The sequence below is a fragment of the Gallus gallus genome, chromosome 7 (assembly GCF_016699485.2).
Source record: "Gallus gallus isolate bGalGal1 chromosome 7, bGalGal1.mat.broiler.GRCg7b, whole genome shotgun sequence".
Taxonomy (NCBI): Eukaryota; Metazoa; Chordata; class Aves; order Galliformes; family Phasianidae; genus Gallus; species Gallus gallus.
In genome coordinates this window covers 34360951-34376004 of record NC_052538.1, presented here as the reverse complement: position 1 = coordinate 34376004, position 15054 = coordinate 34360951, and the positions used below count along the sequence as shown (strand labels likewise).

The 15054-nt window shown below is 40.0% G+C and overlaps 1 protein-coding gene and 1 long non-coding RNA gene across 6 annotated transcripts in view; one reads left to right on the top strand and one right to left on the bottom strand.

Annotated features, from left to right (window-relative positions):
• Positions 1-676: 676 nt before the first annotated feature.
• EPC2 (enhancer of polycomb homolog 2) overlaps positions 677-15054 on the bottom strand; it is a 41635-nt gene continuing 27257 nt past the window's right edge. For all 5 annotated transcript variants that reach the window (XM_422154.8, XM_040704382.2, XM_046944162.1 and 2 more), the window contains 8 exons: positions 14641-14832; positions 14208-14297; positions 13146-13291; positions 12699-13042; positions 6823-6959; positions 5415-5574; positions 3368-3701; positions 677-1948 (listed from right to left, as the gene is read on the bottom strand). In XM_422154.8, the coding sequence (XP_422154.4) occupies positions 1876-1948; positions 3368-3701; positions 5415-5574; positions 6823-6959; positions 12699-13042; positions 13146-13291; positions 14208-14297; positions 14641-14832 (1476 nt within the window). In that variant the 3' untranslated portion in view covers positions 677-1875. The remainder of the gene's footprint in view (positions 1949-3367; positions 3702-5414; positions 5575-6822; positions 6960-12698; positions 13043-13145; positions 13292-14207; positions 14298-14640; positions 14833-15054) is intronic.
• LOC121111347 lies at positions 9413-9970 on the top strand. The gene is made up of 2 exons (XR_005861779.1): positions 9413-9677; positions 9763-9970. It is a non-coding gene; the product is annotated as an uncharacterized LOC121111347 (long non-coding RNA).

Here is a 15054-nt window from a genome sequence, read left to right as displayed (position 1 = left end):
TGCACATTAAAAGAAGCTCTTCATACAAACATTTAAGAGGAAGAATGTCCTCACTGCGCGACAGAGAAAAATCATACCTTTTTTTTTTTTTTAAAGAGATGCACCAATTATTCTTTAAGATGCTCTCGAGAAAGCAAAATGCTGAACTGCAATACTAACTGCAGTCCAACTAACAACAGGCCTCAGAAAAGAGCACGTGTCTAAGCCTATGCCAGCCTTGACAAGGATGACAGTTCACAGAACCACAGCATGGCCTGGGTTGAAAAGGCCCACAGTGCTCATCAGTCCCAACCCCCTGCTATGTGCAGGGTCGCCAACCAGCAGCCCAGGCTGCCCAGAGCCACATCCAGCCTGGCCTTGAATGCCTGCAGGGATGGGGCATCCACAGCCTCCTTGGGCAACCTGTTCAGTGCGTCACCACCCTGTGAGGTTCCTTTGGCAGAACAAGCAGCAGTTCCTTACCCTGATTACTTCCAAGTCTCAGGTTCCAACTGCAGGATGGTCCTTCCCTTCCTACCACACACTTTAAGAAGCAAGAAATAATCACATACGCCGAAACCTTCCACAGAATTAAATACATGCACTGCAGCCAAAGCCATCATCGAAAGACCATTAACACAGTCTGAAACTCACACTTGCACTGCTTGCACGTTGTGAAATAAACACATGCAACGTGTCCATGTTTTGATATGTATTTTTATTTCCCTGCAGTTTTCACTTATCAAGAACAAGTAACAGGGAAAGTTGTCTGAACTAGTGCATAAACAAACATTCTGAAACACCACTACACGTATCTAATTTACAAGAACCGTATAAAAAAAGTCACTAAAACACTACACTACGAAGGTGTCCAACGCTTACAGTCAGACTTTTTCCAACCCGTTACTTGCCTTGTAGCCACAGGAAAACTCTCCAAAATTGAAAAGACGATCTTGCCACAACCCTCCCTCCCCCCCACCACCTGGGATGGCTCGATATCTAGACATCCAATAATTATTGCAATGATATATAATGCAATACATACCTGGTAAAATATCCTTTACGTGGTGTATTACAGTTTTAAAGCCGGTTAAAATATGCAGTCTTCGGATAAAATGTAATCGGTTGAAAATTTTCTCTTATCTGCACAATTGTATGTGTGCTAGATGCATAATTTTCCTAGTCAGTTTTTTTCCTGTGTAATTATTTTTTATAAACTGGTATTATAAATAGAAATATACATTCAAAATATATGGAAAAGTGAGTTACTACATTAAATTTGCATGTATCGATCCATCCCTTTCCCCTGCACAGTAATAGAAAATACTATTTTGCCTTGAACTTCATATTTGACAGTGAAATGCCACTAAAGTATTTACCAAAAAGTCCATCTAGTCAAATTGTGAAACAAAATGAACCAAGTGAAAACTTTACATTTCCTTTAGAAAAAAATTACAAGAATTTTGTCTCCTAGCTATGAATCTTTAACTTTTTTTTAGACACAAAGTTGGATTTATTTGTACAAGATACAAAATGTAAACATGGCAAAATAAATAGTTAAAACAAGTGATGCAGGATCCCATTTCATGCTCATGATCCCATTAAAGAATTATTTTTTAATCCATTCAGTTGCAAATTCAAGTGCAAAAGCATGATGATGAATATCTACTATTCAAGTAACAGAAATAATATTGATGATACAAATAAACTATTTTACAAGGTAGTGATTTTCCCAATTTTACAAAATTTACATTATATATCGACTTAATACACGATATAAGGATAGTCCATTTAGGTCCATTTTAGTTCTCTGTGATCCACAGAGCGCTGCATTTTGCATTCGGTTGGAATATAAATGACTACACCGTTAGCACAGGTTGAGACACTGATTTGAGGTTATGTCACTTCCATTGCTACTGTTGTCTCTGCTATGCCATTTAAACCCAGCCGTTCTGGTTCATGGTTCTCTCTGCAACAAAAGAAGCATTCCACAATTACAGGTAGAATACAAAGATTTCCTTATGCAGTCTCAGTGATTTCTTACAGGCTCTGTGCTCTTACACAGCTATTACTTGGATCAAGGACAAACCTTAACACACGCACTAGATAGAAACAGACCATTTAAAACTAATACTGGCGTTTAAGAATTGCTTTTAGTCCATTAACACTGCAGTTCCTTCTACAAGACGATTAACAGAGATGGTCCAACTTCAATGCATTTAACTATAAATTACCAGCCTAAATTATGGATAATAATAAGAAGTCTCCTGAAGGAACAGTCAAGGTATGCCGTTAGGACTTGCATCAACTACCAATTATTCCATTAGTGAATTATTTTTTTTCCAGCGCTAGCACAAGAAATTCTAATTTCTTTCTGAAATTATTACCATTCCCTGTAGAGGAGCCTTAGGTCTATTCAGCTAAGATGGTTCTTTTTCAGGCATATGCTGACTTGACTTGAAACACCCCTCTGACTGGATGGAAACAAGAGCTGAAGGCACTAATGATACAGGAGTACGCTTTAAAGCAATTGCCAATTTAAAAACAGCTTTTCCACTCTCTGCACAGTGACTATATTATACATGTGGTTCTCCATCTCAAAAGCTCTTTTTGAGCTTTTGAGACATCACCAGAATTACATCTCCAGAAGCGTCATGAAATAATCCATACTGGCTAAAGCTAATGCTGTTTTTCTGCTTCCTTAACCTATAGGCAAGTATTTCTTTTTCACTTTTAAAGCATCATACAATCCAGCAGAGACCTTTAAAACAGAGCCCAAATACTGTCATTTCCAAAAATATAAGCAACTACAAGCCACTGCCACTCCCGTGGAACACTTAAGTATTGACCAAGTATTGGTAAATGAGAATAATTATACATTATAAAGGTATATATAGTAAGAGACAGGCTGGTTTAGAACTGTTTTCTATTCTGAATTCAAAATGTGTATACACACGTGTATGTATAAAATAGATGTGCCAGCCTGCCTCTTACATTAGGGGTACATAGAGCTGCAGAGAGAACACGTGGAGAGTTTGAAAGAATCTACTGGCAAGTGCTGCAAGAGAAGGGACAAATGAAAATGGTCAGAATGAAGCCACTTAAACACAATGGAAGATCACCAATATTAGTGTGCTCCAAATTGGCAGAAGTGATCTGGGTGTTAATCTGCAGAAAGACAGTACTGCATCAGCTCTTCTCATTTGTCACAGTCATGCTGACGATGCCAGCAGCTGGATGTTTTTGTGAGGCTGACACCACACTGAGGAATCAGAGGGGGGGAAATGATTCTATTTCGTGTTCTTAGGCAGAGTTGGGCACATCTACAGAGACATTCGGGCAGCCCAAATTTAACTGGAATCTGTGCTCTAACTTGCTCTGCACTTACCTTGCTATACTGCTGATGGCACTGCTAGGAGTTACCTTTGGCACTCTGTCCATACTGGCAGCAACTGTGGCAAGTTTTAAGGCTGTTGGCGATGGTGCTGAAGTCCTTGTATTAATATGCACATTGACTGGAGAAACAACACTGACATTGTTGAGGTGCACTGCGTTCGTCAGGCAAGAATTGTTCATGGGAAGTGTTTGAGGACTGCTCGTGCACAACGCTGGAATTAAGTGGTTTGTGGTGGTGTGGCCAACTGTCCTTACAAGCTGTACAGCTGAAATCCCTGGGCTGGATGATAAAGCCATGTTGGTGGAGTACAACGTTCTAGAGGTTCCTGTTGCAAAGCAAATGTTACGAATTAAGAACGTGCCATTTAGATTTAAAGACAAAAGATTAAATCTCAATAGTAAGAATTTAAGCATATGAGCCACTGGGATCATCCCTGTGTTAACTGCTTTGGAGATCCAAACAAATGAAAAGTTCTAGAAGTGTTTTCAGTCAAACTGAGGAATCTTTTAAAAGTGTTTTTTTTTTGCTTGCTTCATTCACAAAGACATCAGAAGGTGGAAGAGATTATAGAAAATATAAAAACTCCTTGATACTAACTTTATGCATCTCAATTTAGGTGCCTTAAATTTAAGTGCAACACTCCCCATAGAAGTACATAGAATGGGGCACAGCTTAGCCAGGCAACTGTAGAGACTGAGTGAGAAGCCAAGTCCTGATGTTTTGAATCACCTCCTCCCTTATCTGACTGGCAACACCACAAGGTGCTGGGGACCAGCCTCCCTCAAGGCAACAAAATGGGGGGTACAGAACCCCTTCCTGCTTACAAAGCAGTGCTGTCTGTACTCAAATGGTGGGAAAACTTGAGATTCAAGTTCCAGCTAAAATCAAGCACAGCACATACTCAAACCAGTGGCTCTCAGGATTCCTCTTCCTATTCATCGCTCTAATTTCAAGAAAATTGGAACTAAGAACATTTTTCCCAATTCCTGCAAAAAGCTGTTTTTAGCTAATAAGCCCTAATTTAAATCTTCCTATCTGAAGCTGGAATGGCTATTTTACATCACTGACATTTACAGCTCTGGAACAGTAACACGAATCTAATTTTATACGCATATTTGCAATATTTTTCACCAACTGTAAGGCTATCGTGCTGATACATGGTACATGCATACACCCGATCCTGTATCCCTCAAAACATTACACCCTCAGATCTGATATTCCAGCAAGCTATATACAGTTGCCTTTTTCTTTACTGGATCAGTTCCAGTATATTGATTTTATTCAGCTGTGTTGTGTTGTTTTTCTTCTCCCCCCTTCTACTTATTTCATCATTAACCCAGCCTAGAAGGTCTATAAAACTAATCACATCATTAGCCGTTAAAACAGCAAATTACTATAAAAGCCTTTTACTAGTTATGACAGTCAAGTTTCAAAGAGCACTTCTCTCAGTAACATAGCAACTGCACCAACATGACTGGCATTGCTGCCTCCTGCCAGGGAAGTTCAGAAACAGGCCTCGGGAGCAAGGCAGTGAATGCCAACTTATGTACTTGTGCTTGAATTTGGGAGGAATCTTAAGTGCCATGAAATCTGAAACTTACAGTAACATCAGAGGAATTACTAGAAGTACTTGGTAAGCAGAGTTTCATTTGAATAAGCAAGTGAGATAATGATTGAACAACATTGCAAGTTTTCTACATTCTTCTTCAAGTACTTGATTTTTTTTTTAAGCAATTGGTGCCCTTTTTTAATTTCACATTTACTCTCTTTATAAAACGCTATCAATTATCACTTTGATCATAAAAGATTACTAGAGAAGAAAGCCTTCAAAAGAAAACGAAGAATGTTCTTCCAAGGGTCAAAGAGCACTGGCAGTTTTTATTACCAAACTGATGTGCGTGCCACGGCACCAAGTTATGTAACAGTAAGATTAAAAACCTTCAGCAGTAGTAAAATATACTGAAATCTATGATTTTGGAGAAATGAAATAAGGTCATTTGACACACTCTCTGCTCTGCAAATTTTAAGAAATCATCACCTGAAGGCTGGACAACACCATTAATGTTGTTGTGGCTGGGGGTTTGCTCCTTCGTTGCCTCACTGCGACCAGGAGCAGGTGCACTGACCACTGCGGATGCAGCAAAGTGGGCACTGGCTGAATCAAGTGTTTTTGACATACAGTCAGAGATGCTGGAGCCCTGGGGGAATAAAAGAAAGTATTTGTTATTTCTTTATAATTATCCAAGTACAAAGTGAAGAACTACATTCGCTGATCTGTTTGAGAAGTTTCCTCTAGGATGATTACAATGGCCTACGTTGTCTCCTCTGTCTCTGCACAGAAAATACACGTTAACCTAAACCTACAGAATTCTCAGCACTCACAGCACATTCATTCTCATGGAGTAATTCATACCACAGCATAATCGCCTACTGAATTCTAGATGTGCATACGCTCTCATAGTTCAGCCTGGGGAAAAGAAGGCTTCAGGGTGACCTAATTGCAGCCTTTCAGTACCTAAAGGGAGCCTATAAACAGGAGGGGAGTCAACTCTTTGAAAGGGCAGACGACAGCAGAACAAGGGGAAATGGTTTGAAGTTGAAGGAGGGAAGACTTAGGTTGGATGTCAGGGGGAAGTTCTTTACTATGAGAGCAGTGAGGTGCTGGAACAGCTGCCCAGAGAGGCTGTGGATGCCCCATCCCTGGGGATGTTCAAGGCCAGGTTGGATGGGGCCCTGGGCAGCCTGGTCTGGTATTAAATGTGGAGGTTGGTGGCCCTTGCAAGGAATTACAGATGAAAAATGTGTAGAATTCAGAAGTGTGGAGAAGGTGGGGGAAGTGGAGGGGCTGGAAAAATCAAGTCAGATATGTGAAACTAACATTTTCCTCTTAGGAGTGATGAGTTCTTAGTACTCTCTTAACTTCTGTTCATAACAATGTGTTATTACATGAAGTGGTCTTACTAGGACATCTCTCTGGAGCACTGCTACACAGACACAGCAAGATAAAGCCCATGACTATTCGTGTCACCTGACACACCAAATAAACACACTAGACATTTGGGTGTTGAAACTTAAAACATTAGCAGATTCAAAAATGGAAGAAATATGAAAGGTAATTTATGCTGTAGCAACTGCAAATATCTTCTGAGCACTATAAAGCAAACTGAAAAAGCATTCTGACCAAAACCCATTCTACATTCATTCAATAACTTTACGTATTTATCACAGTGTGGAGGCATTCAAGGCCAGGCTGGATGTGGCTCTGGGCAGCCTGGGCTGCTGGTTGGTGACCCTGCACATAGCAGGGGGTTGGAATGGGATGAGCACTGTGGTCCTTTTCAACCCAGGCCATCCTATGATTCTCTGATATTTAGCTTAAAACAGAGATAAAAATCACAGTAAGCAAAAAGGAAGACAGGAACATATGACAACATCAGGTACAATACCTGTGCTTTTGGATGTGTCTGTTGCGAGGAATGCTGAGATTGTTGTTTCTGTTGAAGCTGGGCAAGTTGTTGCCTCTGCATTTGAACTAACTGCTGTTGATGTGTCTGAAATTGTTCTTCTGTGATACCCCCTGTTACTACAGAAAAGAAAAGGAAGCCAGCGTTAAATAGGTCTGCACAGAGCAACCACACCTCAGTTGCAAGAATGGGCCAGTGCTGGATAACAAGTGGGTGAAAACGTACACTGTGCCAGATGCTTGCTAAGATCTTCATACATTGCTACACAACAGAGAGGCCAAGCTAAATTTGTTCATTGTGTTCTTTTAACATCGATTCAGTGCACAGCAAAAGGATTCACAGCTTCCACAGTTTTTAAGCAACTTCTACCCTTGGGAGTTTTCTCTGCAATATCTTTAAGCAAAAGCTTAGAGAAATTATTTTTTCTTTTCTTTTTCTGGAAATCAGGAAGAGAACATCCTAAAAATCACAACGGAGGAAGAAGTGCACTGAGCTTGCCTGGATGTCTGCTCTCACACTGAACACTTACAGGTCATTGCTTTAAAACTTCCCCTCCTTCAGGGCATAAATGCTGCCCTCTTTTCTGACACCAGAACATAGTATGTAAAGGAAGCCCATGTCTAACACCTGAGAACACCTATGTCAGCAGTGAAAAGAGAAGGTGTTCTGCAGGTGCTTGTGTAAATGGGGTCACATGTATACATAGCTGGAATCCAGCTCTACACCAATCCTTACTTGAAAGAGTAAGAAGCTAACATACAATAACAAAGCTGATCTCCATGTCGCAAACAATGTTATGAGTTATTGCAAATCACTGTTTATATTCATCTAGTATGACCTTCTAATTTCACACCTTTTTCCCCCTAAAGGAAATGCTCAGGACTGACCTGAACAGGACTTTCTCTATCAACCTCTTTTTCCTTTTAAAAAAAGATGTTGAGTGACATAATGGTTTTGATCACTTGTAAGAACTCAGTTAACACAACCCCAGTAGTACCACACTCCCAACAAGTAAGTATGGGAATGGTGGCGCTAAGAAAAGCAGCTTTCAATATTCTTCCCCACCTCAAGAACTGCAAACATGATAAAGTCAAAATGCCAGCAGGTGTTTAATGCTAAACCTGAGTTTTGTGCAGTCAAGGCAACTCTGGAACTAAGTTCTCCCAGGAGCAAGTAAAAAGAGAACTCACTTTTCAAAGACTCCCATTAACTACAGTTCAGTATTTTGAACTGCATACTTCAAAGGCCAAAGCTGTCATCCCTCTCCAACACCTGGATGCTGCAGGAATGTCATTCATCTCACCGAGAGACAGTGAGACAACAATAACATTTAACTGAGCTGTGTTTCTGGGCCTGGCTCTTCTGTTCCCTAGCTGTAGTACTCACCCTTGTGCTGAAATTCTGTGGAGATTAAGAGCTAAAAATGCAGACTGACTGTTGAGGACTTACACAGGAAAAATCACTTCTCTACTGCTTCACCATTAACACAAGTGTCAGCCAGGCTGGGAGAGCACTTGAAGCGTTCAGTGACTTACATTGTTTATCCTATTGGATTCTTGGGATATTATCATAATTTCCAACATATTCTAAAAACCAAGCTTCCCCCCCAGTTAGCTGTACTTCGATCCCCTCAAAGACTCTTCCCTCTTACTACAAGCTCTCAACTCCAAGTTCAGTCAGCTAAACCTGTTAAGCCTCCTCACAACAGTCTCCCAAAATGTGTTTCGTTACTAAAGGCAACAGAGCCAAGAACAGCATTATGGAACATTACGTATGTATGTAATTCTATTTTTAAGTTCTGAGGCACCAAATTCCGTAATGCCTTCTGTTCTGTTCAAGAACAAGTCAATTCCACACAAATGAATACCTAAAATGCATTTAGCCCCAGTTAGCTATTATTTGTCTGCAGTACAGGGGCATTTATCTTGACTAAGTTCCTGAGTCAAACTGACCACCACCCAGTTTAGGGCTGGCCTACACATTACATGCCCTCTCTCTCCCCTCCCGGTTTGACCCAGACCAGGAAGCCATGGAACACAGCTGCAGGGTACAGGGCTGACCAGTGTAGCAGCATCCAAGTTGCTTCTGCATTCAAACATGTCAGCTCCAGCCAGGCCAGTACCTATCGGTAGGGATTTACTCAGTCACACTGAACTCTGCTGTTAACCTTACGAAGAAAGCAGACATTCATTAGCACATCTACCATCATTTCATTTTGCCAAATCAAACAACTGACGGCTCCTAAAGACAAACCCAACTTCTACAACACCCCAAGGCAGCCTTTAAGGTCACAGCCAAGAGTGTTCTATACTTTTCATTAAAGCTTCTATTGACCAATATTTCAGTTGGCACTGCTAAATATTAGGACTTCTATTTAACCACAGTCTGCCTATATTGTAGTATTTCAGAAAGTCAACGCGAGTCATTTGGTTTCCTCTCCTGGACATCTTTGGCCTAAATTACAATGTCACTGCTCTTAGAATCTTTAATCAAAGATCATCATTCAGGCTGCCCCACCAGAACGGTACCTCATTAATCTAATTACTTCTACGTGATATTTAATTCTCAACAGAATAGCTCTAAAAAGTAAATGCCTGCTCCATACGCAGAATTCTGTACCTCAGAAGGCCATCATCTCCAGTTGTCTTTTGTATCTATGGACACAGTAACTAAGCAGCCAGCTGTCTGAGTGGCTCCCAGGCCCTGGCAGCTGATGCACAGCGTACTGGCAAACCGCTGAAGATTTTGCCTACAGCCTAATTCTCACTTCAGTCCCACAAGCAAGACAAGTTGCAGTCTAGGAATTCAGCCAGCCAGCTAAGCACTACTTTGCCAAAGTAAGTTGCACCATTGACAAGTTCCTTGCAACCTCCTTCATACACTGCTTATCCTCATCATCAGCTTATCTCGTTTATTAAACAGAATCCTTCCAGAGCTGGCTTTGGCAAAGAGACCACATTTGCTTCCCAGGTGCAGCATGTAAGCCTGCTGAAAGTTTACACAACTGATTGAAGCGATAAGATTGTTTTAGGGACCTTGTCTCCCTTGTTAGAGCACAAGCAAGAGAAAAGTCTAGCTTGGAACTGAGCTTCTTTATTCACACACTGATTAGGCACCTTTATGACAAAAAGAGTCATGCAGTTTTTAAGTCTTTGTTTCTGTTGCACAATGCCAAGCAATGGGGAAATAGCAGTGTAAGAATGGTTTCACCAATACAGATGTAAAAATACAACATGGAGGTAACCTTAAATACAAATAACCAAAGTGAGCATCTTCAACTCTCCTCTAAACTAAACAAAAAACCCAAACAACAAAACCCATCATTCAGTTTAACAAAGGAACCCACAGATTCCTTCACACTCAAAGGTAAATCTGTAATAAAATTTATTTCAACAACCATCTCCCCAAAAGATCTGCCTTAATGGATACAGCAATGGTACCTATGTCCATTTAATGCACAGCCACGTTTTGACCCATCCTTCTAAAATGCTCTCATTACTTACTATGTAACAGATGTAAAACAGCAGTGCCTCTTCTTGGCTAAGTTGCACAGTAACCCATTTTGTTGCTTTACTGCACCGACCCTTTAATAGAATTACAGATCTGTTTTGTAGTCTGAATATGGAAACAAAAAGGTCTTCCTGAACCAAACATTTCCCTGCACAGTGCACTCCAACTGCCGAGTAATCTCTGCTCACATCTAAACAGTCTTCAGACAGATCATCAGGATTATACAAAATAAATTACCATTCCTCTACAAAGTAGCCTAGAGCCATCAGATTTTATATATTTCTCTATAGTCAGTATATAGATCAGTATTTCTCTATAGTCTCTACCATCACTAAAATGTCTTTTTTTTTTAACCTCCAAAAGCTCAAATCCTAAAAGCATGTGAATGCCAGTCCACACTCAGTGATGTACCATGCGACATCAACATTTCAGTTCTTTAGTCTTACTGAATTGGCTAACACTCAACAAGAGCCAACCCTTTTCCTCCCATGCATACGTAGGTTCCTATCAAAACAGAAAGATCCTCCCCACCAATCCCTTCACTGTTCCAATTTTCATTCATACGCACAGGTATGGATATTTCACAAACCTCTCCAACCTTTTTCTTTCACTCAGACATATCAGCCTCCACCTCAAATTACTCTCCTAGCGTTTAGATGGACTCCATCCTCAGGAAAAAAAGAAGTCTCTCCAGAGCAGCATTTAAAGCCTGAAAGTTTTGCATCTAACTAATCCTTAGATAATCTATTGATGCTTACATTATCATGAGAAATTCTACAGAAATATCAACTCCGTGTGTATGCTTTTAAGCAACGTGCCTTACCTTGCTGTCACCATACTTTTTCCATTCAAATAGAAATCCTGCAGTACCACTTGCTCGTTACACAAAGAGCTATCAGCAAATTCTTTGCTGGGCCATACTAGCGTACTGTCCACGTTTCACATCCTTAACTCTGACAAATAGCATTCACTTCTGTGGTCTGCATTTGCTTTAACACTGCTTCTCTTGATTCTTAGCAGTAACCCCATCACACAGAACTGCCCCTTTCTGTTACAGGTGCAACCCTCCAGCCTTTCAAGCTCTTTAGAAAAAAATTATACAAGATATGATCATGGCACATTATGTCTATTCTCTTCATATAGCTGAAAAAATATTCTTGTGCAAATCTCTTCATAAGAGAGCACAATATAAAGGTTGCAATGGCTATGCAGCAACTGACTTTAAAAGAGATGGGCCCCTTCCACATCCACATGATGTTAATTATGGGATTTAGACTCAGCCTGTGTCACCCAATTATCTTGTTTTACAATACCAAGTTCTGTATGTACACAATAGAGTGGGAAAACACTCAAATGCTTGTTGATGCTTGGTAAGAGAACTCTTCTGGCTCATCTCCGACCACCCAGCATTTTAAAGAATCCTATATTCTTTCAGTAGTATCAATTTTAACATTGTCACTTGTCTTAAACAAACCACTTGCTTCATATATTAGTTGTATTTGAGACTACTAATGCAAACTTAAAGCAATTTTTTGCTTTAAGCTAAGTGATTCTATATCCAAATCAGCAACAAAGGGTGTGCAAAGATCAGGATAGTGATGCATATATTTGATAGTCTTGTGAAGATTCTACTGAATATTTATTTTTAGTTTAAAGCATACATGAATTGCCATCTTTTTGGCATTGGAGCTGTAAGGTCACAAAACTCAATGGTAAAAGACAACTGCATTAAGTGTGAGAGTTAGACATCAACCTTAAGGGAGAAGATCTCCCATCACTCTTCATCTATGCCTGTTGATTTTCTGATGATCAACAGGGCAAAGTGTATAACAAAATTTCAACACTGGAAGCCTCCAGATGTCAACTCAAAACACTGTTTTGTGCCTTCCTGCCTGCTCAGTGACCTTACTAATTCACTACTGGTTTCTGAAGATGGTTTAGCAAGATTTAAATAACTCCGAAAACATCTCCCTGTCTCCACTGTGTTCCACCCACCCTGCTCCCCTCAATAAAACAATGGTTTCTCTTTCACATTCATAAAGAGCATTATTCACTCTTTAAACGAGGTTAGGCTGATAAATTACACGTAAGCAATGCTGGCATACAAACAGAATCCCTCCTTCACATCTCGTATGTTTAAAGTCCAGCACTTCATCATGATTCTATTTAAACTGCAATTAAAGCAGGAGGAAGAGAACTTAAGAACATCTCTAAGAAATATAAAACAGTTACCTTGTATCGTTGGGTTTAGTTACACATCATTAGTTAAGGGGGTACCAGTTCAGTCCCAAGAAAAAAAAGCACTAGAACTTAGTATTAGAACGTAGTATTCAAATCCTACTGCCTACCTGATATGCCATTCTTGCTGGTGTTCAATAAAGCTACAGATGCTGCAGAAACTCTTTTATTATTCACAGTCTGCCCTGGTTTCCTTGAGGTACATTCTTCACTATCGCTGTCCTGTAGATTTAGTAGCCTTGGCTGAAAACACTGCAGTCGACATGATCTGATATTGCTTAGTATTTCAGAAAGGGACAGTCTGTTTTCACAACGTTTATTGGAAGCATTGGTCCGTGAAAAATTAGAAGAAAAGTCTAAAGTCTGGGAAGAGCTTGAAAAACTATTCAGCATTTCCGGGTCAATCTGTCTCAAGACAGGATCATGTTCTGTGGATATTCGGTCCATTATAACCCTGATTTTAAAAGATGGAAAAAAAAAAGATGTTAATTATGTCTCTTATATACATGCTTTTATACTTTGAAGGGAAACAAAGAGTAAAAATAATGCAATCGTACCTTCCACCCCTGCCAACTCGTCTTCTTGCAAATCCTATACACCTTCTTGGAATTGTAAGGGTTGTAAGGCAATGCCTGAACCTCAGTTTGTCCAATTCTGCCAATTCTGAATTTTCATATGAAGAATTAGTTTGGTCCAAACGAGGCTGTAAAGAATAAAGGAAAGCTGTTTTTGCACATTCTTGAAAAAACGAAGTAGTCTGTGGTGTTCTCTAAGGGATCACAGTAGCAAGACACCTGCACAACAGGAACAGAAGCAGATGCCACCACGCATCTGTGCTGTGCTAAGAACTTACAGCACAACTTGCGGGAGATGCCCATGCTCTAACTCAGGGAGATTGTTTGGGCTTCTGAAGCAGACAACTTGCAACTAAGTTACATCTCCAGAGAGTTATAGGCAGAGCACTATACAGTTAAAAAATGTATTTTGCCATGCAACTTCACTTCTCTGGTGGGAAGTGAGCAAAGTAAAACCAGACCCAACATGGCACATTCCTTCTGTTAGTCCTCCATAGGCAGCAGCTCCCCATCTACAAACCCATACTCAGTATGAAGTTCCACTATCAGTAGTTCTGAGAAGATGATGGAACATTTAATCAGACTTTCTCCTCTGCTCACTGCTACAATTGCAATGTAATGTTCTTCCAACATACCATACCAAAAAGTCCGTAACAAGCTAAGCCACTTTGCTTTTACAACCAACTCCAATCAATGCCCATGTCTGAGAACTAAGACAAGTAGCATCCCATGAGCTTTATAAGCTGGGAACAAAGGATGCATTAGGAAAACCAACGGGAATGTATGGAAGGGGTGGGAGCCCTACCATTCAAACAGCGACTGAATTAGGCTGCTGGCAGTGCTCTGTGTTACCTTTTGGAAGTCAGAGGAACAGTAAAAGGAAAAATGTTCTTGTGAACAACTCAGATTTTCTTTGGAGTCACTAAATCATCATGGTTTTCATAATGAAAGTGGGACTAAAAAGAACTATTCCATTAACAATATACCAACGAAAACAAAAACAAGAACACCCAACACACTAAACACAACAGCAGATAGCCTTACAGCATAATACTGGCATCCTGCTCTTCTCCTGAAAGCACAAGGTCCATCAGGATCATTTTCCTCTTCTGCTTCTGATACCGGTGAGGGTACCTAAGCCAGAAAGCAAAGTTATTCTTCCAACTGCCATATGTATCTAATACAGGTATTAAAATATGCAATTAATATATAGTATCCAATTGACTAATATGGTAAAAACCTATTTTTATACAAGCTTGCATTTAATATATTTTATAAACATTGGATTATATAATATAAAGTTCTCTAAAACAAGGTTTGGAAGATGAAACAAACTCAAATAGCTTCTTGCAAATGTCTTGCATGCAGATCACCTGTCCAACACAGTTATTCTCCACTTCAAGCTATACTGTCCATATTCCAGATAGCTGAGTTCTCCACTTTCTGTAGGCTAAAAGAAATAGTAACAGACTATTACCTGCGGGAACTCATCTTCATCTGAGCTGTGGAAGTCATACTGCTTGATATCACTCTTGTTGATAACAGGCAAGGGCTCAGCAGAGGGCTGTTGAGCAGTTACCACACACTCCATTTTCGGTTTCTTCAGATACTTCTTCTTCTGACGTACAACATCTGATATCTCCTCCTTTAGAGATGAATGATGAGGATGCTGTTTGTTATAAACAGAAAGAGTTCCAATAAATGAAGGCATGTTATTAATGTTGTTTCTTCACCTCATGCCTTGGAAAAACACGACTGCTCACCTTCCGGAGCCTCCCTCAACATGCTGCACCAGTGGATAATTTCAGATACAGTGCAAAATTTATTCAAAACACCTGAAAACCTCAAAGCTTTACTTCCAATCATCTTCACAGAAGTTTACTAACAAACT